This window comes from Trachurus trachurus (assembly GCF_905171665.1).
Source record: "Trachurus trachurus genome assembly, chromosome: 16".
Lineage (NCBI taxonomy): Eukaryota > Metazoa > Chordata > Actinopteri > Carangiformes > Carangidae > Trachurus > Trachurus trachurus.
Window position 1 is genome coordinate 14,967,766 of NC_139902.1, and position 12,390 is coordinate 14,980,155.

The following is a 12,390-nucleotide window of genomic DNA, read 5'->3' on the forward strand; positions in this document are numbered from 1 at the left end:
GAGACCACATCTGGATCTCCTCAGTGAGCTGGCGGAGGTGCAGATGACACATGGCAAACTTACATAATGAAGGAACACTGTTGTGAAGCTCATATTTGTTTGTATTTCGTCTCTCAGAGTCAGACTTGAACTCTGTGTCAGTCATCGCTGACGGCAACCAGGAAACTGACTGCTCAATATGTTCAGTTGATGCTACTTTCAGTCACTGTCTGAGCACACAGCCCACAGCCAAGCAACACATTCAAGTGATGCAATGCAACTTTATATGTAAACACTGGCTAATAATGCACATTCGGTATTATTATACCCAAAAACAAACAGCTAAATTACAGAATAGAGGTATTTTGTAATTTTTACATCCATACTACAGTTTCACAGTTTGGAAATCACAACTATATATATCCTCCTGCTGAAATACAATAATGTAATTGAGATTCTTCCTTTACAGAGGTTGTCGGACTTTTATAAATCATGTCCAGCTAAGGACTGGAGTCTTATTGTCATTGCTGTTGTTTTGTCTTGTGTAGTTTCATTTTTTCTGTTATATAATCAATAAAATATATGCAGACAGACAAAGTGATGTTATCAATATATTTGAAATCAAATATTTACAAAATAAACGAACAAAGAAGCCAGTTCTGTAAGTCAGAACAGTCATATCACATTCACTGAAAATAAGTCATTTATAATGTACAAAAAGTTCAGGCAACGGCAAAGGCAGCTTGTAAATCCACACAGAGTTAACGGTGCCCAGTCACAGTCGTGGTGTTCGCTGTCCTGTGCACAGCAGGCACGTCCACGCTCAGCTCTCCTGATTCAGAGCTCGTGGGCGTCACAAAAGTTCAGACAGTGCATGGGTCACAATTCGTTATTCACTGGAGTGCATAGTTAGTAAGTTAATCAGTTAATTTCAGTCCAAACTACATCAGCATTTCACCTCCCATAGAATAATAATGATGTACAACACAAGAGAGTAAACAGCGCACAGTCTGCAGGTACGTGGAAGACTGCGTAGAATTAAATAAAGTTTATGCACATTCATCTTGTGTAATGTGTTTGTTATTACTCTTAATTTCCCTTTGAGGAAAAATAAAGTTTTACATAATTTTACTCTTCGGTTTTTATAGTTTTCATAAGTCACTATTACTGCAACTTCTGTGTTCAACGTGCTTTGTGCATTTGTTGATTGCTCAGTGGATAAGAAGCACTTGAGATTAATACAAAGCCCTTTGTGTCACAGCTTTGCTCCTACTTCTAACCAACAAGCAAAACACAACAGTGCAGCTCCAGTGCTGGTTTATCACTCTGGGTATATTTCTTAAATAATTTATCATCTGAGGAGTTCTTTTTTTACCCCCACAGTGCAAGAAAATTCAAAACACTGAAAAGAAGTCGAACGTTTTCACAGGAACACGCAAGGTTTGCAAAATGACAACACCCATCTTAAAATAAATACAACTAAATTAAGAGCACAACACAATTATATAGACACATTTTTGAGGTAAAAACATGCAGGAATAAATTAAGTGTGCTTCATGTAGGCAAAAAAAAAAAATTACAATGAGTCGCCTTCATCTTGTTACCATGGTAAACTATCAGAAGCTTCTTGCAGGGTATTAGGCACCATCACCATCCCTCTGGTCTATGTTGGGCAAAGCACTGCAATGACAGCAGAGATGAATTAAAGCGATGAAGCCTCAGTATGAGTTGATATCAATAAAACAAGTAGGAAACAAAAAGGAGGGGAAACAAAAGGAATAAACACCTGTGAAAAAAATCACAGTTTGACCACATCAGTTACAGACGGATAAATATGTGAAGGGAAATCTATAGCATACAGTAAGTGGGGGTGGTCTGAAGGATAAAGATTAGCAGGCAACTAATAATACTCATAAAATTGTGTTTTTAAAATTAACTTTGGGGTTAATGGAGCACGACTGAGTGTGAGTCACTGTCTGTGAGTCTAGACACCGACCACGCTGCAGCCTGTCCGCTCTGTCACTGTGTGGGAGAGGGGGAGGGGGAGTGGGGGGGGGGGGGGGGGGGGGCCACCAGGGTCAAACTGCACTACACTTCAGTGGCAGAGAGGGGGCGCTCTCCCATTGTGAGTGACAACACCACGACAGTGCACATCAATACAATGTGAACCACAAACCTCTCCGTCCATCGCTCACACCACAGCTAGAGAGTGTGAGGCAGGTGGAGAAAGAAAACATGAAGGGATGAAAAGAGAGAACGTGTGTGAAAGAGAAGACACACAAAAGAAAGAGCTACACTGTTTTTGGCAAGAGACACTGAAGGGACATTATTTTATTTTTATTTTTTAAATAATTATCAAAAGCATTTTGCACTTTTTATGTTTACTTCATAAAAATGTGGGAGTTTTTTTCTAATTTGGTAAGTAGAGTTGTAAACGTGTTTCAACGAGTTGGCAGCCAAACACAGAGAACACCAGATTAGTTATATCATTTTTGAGATAACACAACACCTGAGGCGACCAACTGCCTTTAATGCACCAGTATGAACTGCTTTCAAAGCAGCACCTATAACTTGACCAAACCTGCCCAGACAAATGAAGGGAGTGACCTGTTTATGTTTGGATGGATGGACGACCTGTCATTAACATGCGTCTCCAGTGATCTAATCACATGTTGTCAGCTCCATGTACATAAGTGGCTTTAAAATGTATCTCCACATGCATCTTCAGTGACTTCTTGTGCTCTTTTAGTACAAGTTTGTACATTTTAAAGGTAAGAAACAAATTTTAACTCGTAGTAAATGCATGAAAACCGTAGTATTGCGATGTAAATATAGATGATTTATAGTACGGTAGATGGGTCCAAACATGTCAAACCAATTCATGTGCTCCTTTAACTCTGCAATCACAACTGATCAGTCATCATATAACCCGTCAGTGCAGACAGGGCCATTGCTAGGAATTCTGGGGCCCCTGAAAGAAAACTACAGTGGGCCCCTGACTTTTCCACTTTTTTTCTTAGACTACGTATGTATTATCATTTTTTATTTAGCCTACTTTGTTTTGATGCTAATGCAGCATTACTATGAGTATTAGTCAGGGTCTTATGCAGAATAATTCAGTCATACAAAGATTAGACTACTGGGGTTTTTGTTGGCCCTACTGGACGCTGGGCCCCTAGAATTATCATCACCTTTCTCCCCTATACAACGGCCCTGAGTGCAGATACAAAATCTCAAACCACCAATTTCTCCAGTGTAAAGACTTTTTTTTTAACTCACCTTTGAGGATGTAGTCTGTTAAGAGCCCAGGCACCTTGTCACTGTCGTCTCTCATGGCGTGTAGAACTGAAACACAGAAGATGAACAGGAGCGGACGGATCAGTCCCAGCCACTGGAAGTCCAGTGTGGTTGATACACGTGATGAAGAAACTTACTCTTGGTCAGGATCTGGAGGTCGTCAATAGAAGGAGGGTGTCCCTTTTTCTCATAAGGAATGACTGTGGTTAAATACTGTGAAGCATTGTGACAAAGTCAGTCAGAGAGAGAGAGAAATGAAATGAAAGGTACAACATCTAATGCTTTTACTTTACTGAAGTGTCAGATCTGGTTAACTGCTTTGAGGAGGGAGATAGCTGAGATAAAGTGAGTGTTTCTGAGGGATGGTATTCCCATCAAAGAGTATATTTTCAGTCCAGAAAGCAGACAGTAAAGAGAGAGAAAGGGGAAGTAACCTGTCTTTCACTGCACCCACTCCCAAAAGTTTGCCGGAAGCTGTTTTGAATAACGGAGGAAAGTCCCTCCATGCTGAAGCGCTGAGGAGGAAGGAAGGAAGTGAAGCAGAGAAACAGAAGAAGAGAGAGTAAATCAAAGAAGGGATTTCAGGAAAATGCAGTTTGCAGGGGACTGACGTGACAAATGCAGCAAGAAATGCCGGAAAAGAAAGATCTGAAGATGTCACATAACCAGGCTGGTAATGTGTCATCATCACAAGCCGACTCTAAGGATGAAGGTACTAACTGATCCGAGTGTTTTCTCAGCGTGGCCCTGTGACGACGTCGCAGCACCGGCTTTGAGCTTCTTCTTCTTCTTCAGGAGTTCGCGTTGCTCCTTCTGCCGGTTTTGGACATCGATGAGCGCCGAGATGAAACTGTTCTTCACCTCTTTTTCAAAGTCCAGCTCGTCCCTGAGAGCCAGCTGCTGCACCAGCTCCTCCGAGAACCTCCTGATGTTCGTCTCCATCTCCTCCAGACGTTCATTCAGCTCCGCAACACTGAGGGCCCTCACCCCTGCGCCGCAAACCGCACAAAGATCACATGTCACTTTATTTTACAGACATCTTAGGTGTAAAAATGCTTCTCTAAGTTCAAGCTCAGTGTAAAATGATGAAACTTTGGTGCAAAGTTTGTGTTACGTTTATTACAAAAAAGGACAGGCACAAATTTAATTTTGGGGTAAAAATCTTGTGTATGTGTCTATGAATATTCTCATTCACCCAGGTCATCGTTATCTCTGGGCAACAAACTGAATCGAAGGCAACTGTACTTGTTCCTAGACAAATACAAGTCCAGTTGCCTTCGATTCAATTTGTTGCCCACAGATAGTCTTGTGTATGATCTTTGGAAATTGCCTTGACAGAGGTCTGTGCTAGGAGTGCCCTTTCAGGTTTGTGTTTTTCTTACTGTCAATAAATCCCATGAAAATCCCCAAACCAACAATCCCTTGGTCAATCTCTCTGGACTGAGCCCCAAGCCCATTAATACTGCAGATGCAAATCTTTAAAAACGCACCACAGATATATATTTTTTTTTCTCTTTTTTTTTTAAACAGACTAAATAATGACCTGAAGCAGCTGGACACTGTTTTCTTCCTCTTTAGCAGATGTTACTCTAATAGGAGCAACCGGTGCATTTCCTAGGGACTATTTTTAGCTGAGGATTAACAGGCAGCAGAATGTGAGTGTGACTCTATGGTCTGTTTTGAACGTTTTTGGACAAATGAGCTCTATGCCACAAGAAGAATAAGCTATTACCAGCTCTTTATGGTAAGAACTCGCTGTTCATGATATTTATTTTTTATGCATTCTCAGAGTTAGAAAAACAAAATATCAAGAACATATCATGAGATAATGTTTCCTGATTTTGATATGAGGCCGATGTATGAATAACAAATGACTTTACGAGAACACATCATCACATTGATCCAGTTCATTTAGTGCTGCAACGAGGCATCACGATGCATTGATACCTTTACATTGATTACATATCACACGTGTAATAATACTGATTATTTTGTCCTGATGGGAGGATACTCACTCTGCTCATAGCTGGGGCTGCTGGTGGACCGCTGGACGTCCAGCGACAGCATGGAGAGGTCCAACTGAGAGGGGTTGTGCTGCGCCTCCATGTCAGGCGAGTCCTGCATCATCTCCTCTATCTCCTCGATAACCTGAGAGAGCATGAACAGAGAGAGAGAGAGAGAGGGAGGAGAGAGAGAGATAAGCACTGAAATACCTCATTGAACATCAGTTATTAAATCAGGGATTTCAGCCATGTTAAGCTGCTGCTCTGCATTTGAAGGCTTGACACAGTGCGACTGATGACAGGCCAGACTTTATGTTCATGTGCAAAGTAAACCTACCTGCTCCGCTGTGAAGAGGGGCTCCTCCGCCAGGCAGGAGACGATGATGGAGTGCATGTCCAGCTGCTCCCTCAGCTCCTCGTCGTCGGACAGCTCGGCCGCGACATCACTCTTCCTCTGGCCAGGAACAGGGACAGGGGGAGGGAATTTAATCAAAGCGCTAAACCCCCCGGCACAATGAATATTTGAGATTTGTGAGATGAACAGAGGAGAGATTTGGCATGATGGGAGGAAGGGAGGGAAAGTGGGACAGGGGTGGGGATGGGAGGGGTGGGATGGATCACTCACAGTTTTCTCCTTCAGGTTGAATGAGGGGACATGGAGGGAGCAGGTTCGAGACTGTTTCCAGTCGACCGGCATCACCTGCCCGTAGTTACTGGTTAAGGCGTTCCAGATCCTGTGGGGAGAGGAGACACAACAAGTCTCAACAGACCTTTCAGAGCAAAATGCTAAACTGACACTTACCTAATATAACTATCATCATCATCATTATAATTACAAACCGCATCCCATTTACCGTTAACAACACTTTTCTTGTTCCTTCAGGGGGGTGAATGTGAATGTTAGAAGATACCACAATACAAACCTAAAAATCGTGTCCACAAATGTATCACAGTCAGACTAAACAGTGTTTATGTGGAGGCCAAATATGACACACTCCTGTAATCCCCAACATTGAATCCTATCAAGGTGAAAAGGCCCCATGATTAAATTTTTGTATCAGAAAAGCCCAAATCTGCAGGATGGTGCTTTTTCCCCCTTCTATTTCTTTTTTTCTTTTTTCTTTTTTGGAACAACACATGCCAGTGTATGAATGTTTAGGCCTACTGCATTTATATTTGCTATAGTGATTTAATGACTATTTAAAACTAACTAATAAACCCACTGATTGTCCACTAAACACACTAAAATCTTTGAAATAGCATTGTGTGGGTTTGACAGTATTAGAACCACATCCTCCCACTGCTCATGTCATTTATGACTATATGATTAAATATGAAACATGTGCAATAAAACTGGTCTCCATATCAGCTGTAAAAACAACAATATTAGTCCATTCATATCAGCCAATATTAGTTTACAAGCGGTTTAAAGGCAGATCCTGTCGATATCAGTCTGTTTGTCTGAATGACCCTGTAGAAACTGTTGTTTACACGTCCACAGTGTGTTATTGTCACAGTGGATTAAAGCAGACCTACATTCTGGGATGTAGTGGCTGTCTGACCAAACATGGCTGTCACATCATTGATTGGTAATCCTCACTGGTAGATGCTGCCTGATCTGACCTAATAGTCCCGCTGTACCAGCTTTGATATGATGATCAAAACAGTGAGCGGTGCTGAGCTGAAGCTCCACATCCACACACCCCTGAAATAAAACAAGGCACAAATAAACAAACCGACAACAACACACACTCACTCGTCTTTCTCCAGCAGCGTGTCCTCGTTGATCGCACTCACGGGAGCGATGCTGTCCGTCTCAGCGTTGAAATTGTGGAAACACGCGGATAACTTCTCATCGAAATCGTGCACCAGGTCCTCCATGGACCGGAAAGCACCGGGCTCCCCCACCGGGGAGAAGCTGTTGTCCTGCAGCTCCTCATCATCCAGGAGGAGCTGCGCCGCCGCCGCCGCCGCTGCTGCTTCCCCCGAGGCGGCGGCGGCTGCTCGGCCTTTCCGCGGCAGCAGCTCCTGCTCTGATACCATGTTCAAACCCCCCAGGTGCGGCCAGTCGTCGTCGAAATGTGCGATCGGTGCGGCCATAGCCCGGACCGGCCTAACAGCTCCGGGTCAGAGCGGGATGAGCAGCGGGACTGACAGGCCTCAGCATCCTCCCTCCGCCTGCTCTGCTCCGGACAGACAGAGGCTGGCTGCACCGGCCTGGCCCACTAGCGGCCACTGTCATCACAGCGACTCACATCACCGGAGGGCAGGACGGCGTGGTGGCTGCTACACCCAACTAACCAGTCTGTTTATCAATAATAGCCTATTTTGTTATTCAAAAGCAACAAAAAACAAAACTATTTTTATGTATTTCTTTAATCAGTTAGTGAGGTTCGGTTTTTTTTTTTTTTTTTAGCTTCTTCTGCTTCTTATTCTTCTTTTTGCTGGCACTAAACAGTCGTAAACTAAACATGTTTCAAATACAAGCAACAGCACATTAGGCCACTTTACATCTGCCAAAATGTGTGTGTGTGTGTGTGAGAGAGAGAGAGAGAGAGAGAGAGAGAGAGAGAGAGAGAGAGAGAGAGAGAGAGAGAGAGAGAGAGAGAGAGAGAGAGAGAGACAGACAGAGAGAGACAGACAGAGAGAGAGAGAGAGCAGCGCCCTCGTGTGGCCGGTGACGCACGAGCCGCCTTGTATCCGTCGCTGCGTCGTTGCCAGTGGTAACGGTCTCCAAACAAACAGACGGTCCGTGCTGTGAGTCTGGTCTTGATCAGTCCGGGACATCAGGTCGAGTTAAACCAAACCCGCAGTGTCCCGTCCTGTCCGTCCTGTCCCGGGTAAAATGAGCTCACCTCTATCGATGCTGAAGAAGACGAGGCGCGCTCCGCTGCAGGGCCCCGTGGACGAGCACAGGTGAGTGGACAGACAGGTACAGAGCTCAGCTTTTGTAGCTACGAGTTGTACAAAAAAAGTCCTTCTCTTGCAGCTGGATTGAGTGTCCGCCCGGTTTTCCTTTCAATATAATTTTGAACATTCAACCAAACATTTTTGTGTAGAACAATGATAACGCATGTGAAATAGTTTCGTCATCATACCACAAAAAGTACTGGAGTATAATGTTAATCTTAAACCTTTCTAATGTTGTTGTTTTTTTTTTGCTGGGTATATTGTGTGACCTGCAGGGCCAGAGCTCAGGTGCCTTTCAGGAGGAGTCTGATGAAAGGTAAGGCTGCTCAGGACTCACTGATAAACATGGCCTACTGATGACAGACAGGTTACCAAAACACACAAGTTATCATCAGGGGTAAAGAAAGTCACATTGTGCACTCAAGTAAGGGGAAAAATATAGGCTGTAAAAAAAACACATTTACATTTAAAAAATAATGAGGAACTGTAGTTAAAGTAATAATGTAATTTTAAAAAATCCATAAAATGACTCACTATACATTATTATTAAGTTATGTATAGTATAATACTTTCGTTTTTAACTATTATTCAAATAAATTAAAAGATTGAAATAATGACGAAAAATAATTAGAAAATCGTTCAATTTACTATTAAAAAAGACTTACTTAATGGTTTCCCAATTAATGTGACGTTGATAGATTTGATTGATTTCAGCAATAATCCAATATTGTGCTTGATCATTTACCCTGTGACAAAAACATGATAATTTTCTAAGCTTCTCACATGTTTAATATGGAAAATATTGATTTTTAAAAGTTGTATTGTATTATGTATTTAATTTTTCAGAATTTCAGGGAGCATTGGTTGATGGCGATGAAGATGATTCATCCGATTCAAATCCTCACAAGTCCTCTCCCTCTGCAGCCAGTGACGCCTCCACTTCAAAGTCCAAAGCTCCTTTCAAGAAAGGTGCAACTTCATATATTCATTCCAGATTTTATTTTTGAATTTGTTGTTAATAGAAACGTAAGAAATGTAACCCCAAGTCTGATAATCAGCTGCGCCACCGAGCGACTTTGAGCTCATGTCTGCCATGATGCGGAGGGTGACCCTGCTGGAGAAAAAAATGAGAAGCCAAGCGCAGGAGATAGAGAGCAAGGTGAACACACACACCTCCTGCTGCAGATGAATAATGAAATGACAGTAAAACACATCTGTCTGTCGCGCCTTCAATTTATGTGTGCTTCATTCTTCGTTCTAAAGAATAAAAAGATCTCAGTTTTGGAGAAGAAGCTGAAGGACCGGAAAGAATCAGGTAATGGTCTTCAAAGTGTACACGGCTGAGTTTGATGACATGATAATAGACGTGGGATGACTTTGTCTGTGTGGATTCAGACGGTGCCGACGATCTGGGCAGCAAGGACGATCTTGAAAGAAGGTGCCAACAGCTGCAGAACAGAGTGCACGAAATGGAGGCAAGTTGAGTCAAGTGATTTCATTCATGTCTTTCTCCTGTGATCACAACATACTGAAGAGTGATGGTCGCTGCCCCGCAGAGCTTTCTGAATGACTACGGTTTGATCTGGGTGGGAGAAGGGGAGACCCACGACTCAGAGTGTGAGCAGACACAAAGTTCAGGTACCATCGCCTTTCTAACTAACATTGGCCTCACACGCAGGGTCGCGATTCTGATTTAAATGATCCCTAACATGTTGTATATCTTTCCTCTGCAGGCACCTCCGTGGTCAGGCCTTTCCGCATGAACTTCGACCATGTGCTGCAGAGGATTGCGGAGCTGAACATCCTTGCAGGGGAGGGGGAGTCTTTTGTAAAATCGACATCCACGGGGGCACAGCTGGCAACGAAGGAACCCATCCAACTGAGGCTCTACGGCAACGGCATCGTCATGTTTGATGGTCCCTTCCGCTCTTATCAGGAGCACAGCACCCAGGTTTGCAAACTTAAACTGCACAAGAGCAAAAATACCTTCAACACTTCAAACTAGAGTCTTTGATGATGGTTCATGTGGTCTTTTCTTTGGTCTGTGCAGCAGTGCATGCAAGATCTGATGGACGGGTATTTTCCATCTGAGCTTCAGGAGAGATTTCCAGAGGGCGTTCCTTTCGAGGCGAGTCTCTCATTTTTTTCCCCATTTGTCTGTCGACGGATGTGCAAATTGTTTACAACTAATCTAAAAAGAAAAACGTACTTTGCAGGTTCATGACAGACGAGACGAGGAATTCATCTTCAGGTTACCGTGGGAGAAAGACAAGTCATCAAGTGTCCCCCCAAGTGTCTCTCACATGCCTGGTCTGTCCTGCAGAAAAAGAATCAAGACAATTTGAAGGAAATCTTTTATCTTCATTGTTTTTATTCTCACGTTGTCTTCTGGTTCACACACAGGCAAGAAGCTGACTGTGGATCAGTTCCTGAACAGGCTGCCCAAGGTGGTGGTCAAGGCTGGTCGAGTGATTGACATCAGGGGCTCGCTGAGAGCAACCCTGCAGGTGAGAAAGCAGAATATTTCAACAGCACAATAGTAAGCATAAGCCCTGTGTGTCTGTGTGTGTTCTTGTACATGCTACGTTGTGAGGACTGGAACAAGCTTTTAACCAACAGAGTGAGGACATCTTTGGGAAGTGAGGACATTTTGGCCGGTCCTCGCTTTTTCCAAGGGCTGTTTGAGGGTTAAGACTTGGGTTAAGACGTTAGGTTATAATTAGGTTTAAATTAGGTTTAGAGTAATGGTTAAGTTTAGGCATTTGTTTTGGATGGTTAAGGTTAGGGTAAGGGGCTAGGGAATACATTATGTCAATGACATGTCCTCACAAAGATATATTTACAAGGATGTGTGTGGGTGTGTGGGTACACTCAGATGACCATCTAGTCTGCTGAATGTAATGCTCATCATCTAATAATCTCTTTGTCTAGGGGTTAGGGCCTGATGTTCACACCAGCGACTCAGTGGTCCTCATAGACACAGCAGCACTGCAAGCAATGAAGGAGAGGTACTCAGAAATATCATCATTCATTACATAATCATTCTGATTTCTTTTTTTAATACCATGAATCATGACACATATTTTAGTGTTGGAGATCACGTTGTGCGGGCAAGCATTGTTCAAATCTATAGAAATACCGGTAAATGTGGTTTAAACTGTGTGAAATGAAATGATGCAAAGATTGAGTGTTTTTTTTATTATCATTTTGATGCAAAGGCACAACCATGGGAAAACATACTGGGGTTTAATACGTAACTCACTACAACCATAGTTTATCCAGTTACAAGATAGCGTTATGGATAACATGCAAATCATTCTCTAATGTGTTTTAATGTAAAGGGTTAAAAGGACCTAAATCCAAGTAGGCCTACACACTGAGTGATGTAAAGGCTGATTAAAATCCCTTTTTGGCAACGATGACTGTCAGTCTAGATTGTGGAGATTACTGTATGCACTGGCCTGAAAAATAGGGCAGGTCACCACGGACAACCAGCGCTCCTTCGCTCGGGATGGAGTCCAGAATTCAGATGTGTGACCTCCTTGAGGAGTCCAAGAGCCGTTAAAGATGTAGTTACATAAAGGGTGTTTGATTTTAAGGGGTCAGATTTTACTCAAATGTATACAGCAAGTTTTTATATCATCTGACAGCTTTTGTGTTCTTGTCACTTTTACACTCAGACTGCAGACGTCCACCTCTGACCGGCCACCGTCACCTCGTGATGTCATCACGCTCAAGGTGAAGTCTGAGGATGGGAATCATACTTACGTCTTGAAAATGTTCTCCTCGGAGACAATCGGCCACCTGCGACAGTACCTGGACAAACACAGGTGAGACGGCGTCCTCCTGTCCAAAGTTATCTTTAAGCTATCTGCCAACAATTTCTCACTGGTTGCATGCATTTTTTTAAAATATTACAGAGGCAGTAGGCTCCCTGGTTATGACGTCATCAGCGCTTACCCACAGTGCCGATACGATGACAACTGCAGGACGCTCCAATCATGCGGACTCGTGCAGAATGCTACTCTGCTGCTGCATAAGAGACAAAACCCTCATCCGTTGACTGGAGTCACTCAAATAAACCTATAGAAACATCATGTATGACTTGTAAGATACATTTTTTCATTCAATCTTTTTCACAGCTTACATTTGTTATAGTCAGAACATTAATAATGGCTTTTCTCTTCAAGTGCTCCAGACG

At 43.0% G+C, this 12,390-nt stretch overlaps 2 protein-coding genes across 2 annotated transcripts; one reads left to right on the forward strand and one right to left on the reverse strand.

Moving 5' to 3' along the window:
• Positions 1–1,616: 1,616 nt before the first annotated feature.
• fez2a (fasciculation and elongation protein zeta 2a) lies at positions 1,617–7,379 on the reverse strand (the record flags this gene model as incomplete). The annotated part of the gene is made up of 9 exons (XM_083990264.1): positions 1,617–1,659; positions 3,255–3,324; positions 3,414–3,489; positions 3,711–3,791; positions 3,997–4,265; positions 5,292–5,424; positions 5,617–5,733; positions 5,905–6,013; positions 7,036–7,379. 9 exons carry the CDS (start codon positions 7,377–7,379, stop codon positions 1,617–1,619), a joined length of 1,242 nt encoding a protein of 413 aa, XP_083846390.1.
• Positions 7,380–8,124: 745 nt separating this feature from the next.
• ubxn11 (UBX domain protein 11) lies at positions 8,125–12,278 on the forward strand (the record flags this gene model as incomplete). Its single annotated transcript, XM_083990265.1, has 14 exons — positions 8,125–8,195; positions 8,465–8,505; positions 9,036–9,158; positions 9,248–9,348; positions 9,453–9,504; positions 9,585–9,664; positions 9,746–9,827; positions 9,923–10,140; positions 10,240–10,317; positions 10,406–10,481; positions 10,593–10,696; positions 11,121–11,197; positions 11,870–12,019; positions 12,110–12,278. The coding sequence occupies 14 exons, from the start codon at positions 8,125–8,127 to the stop codon at positions 12,276–12,278; spliced, it is 1,422 nt and encodes a 473-aa protein (XP_083846391.1).
• Positions 12,279–12,390: the final 112 nt, after the last annotated feature.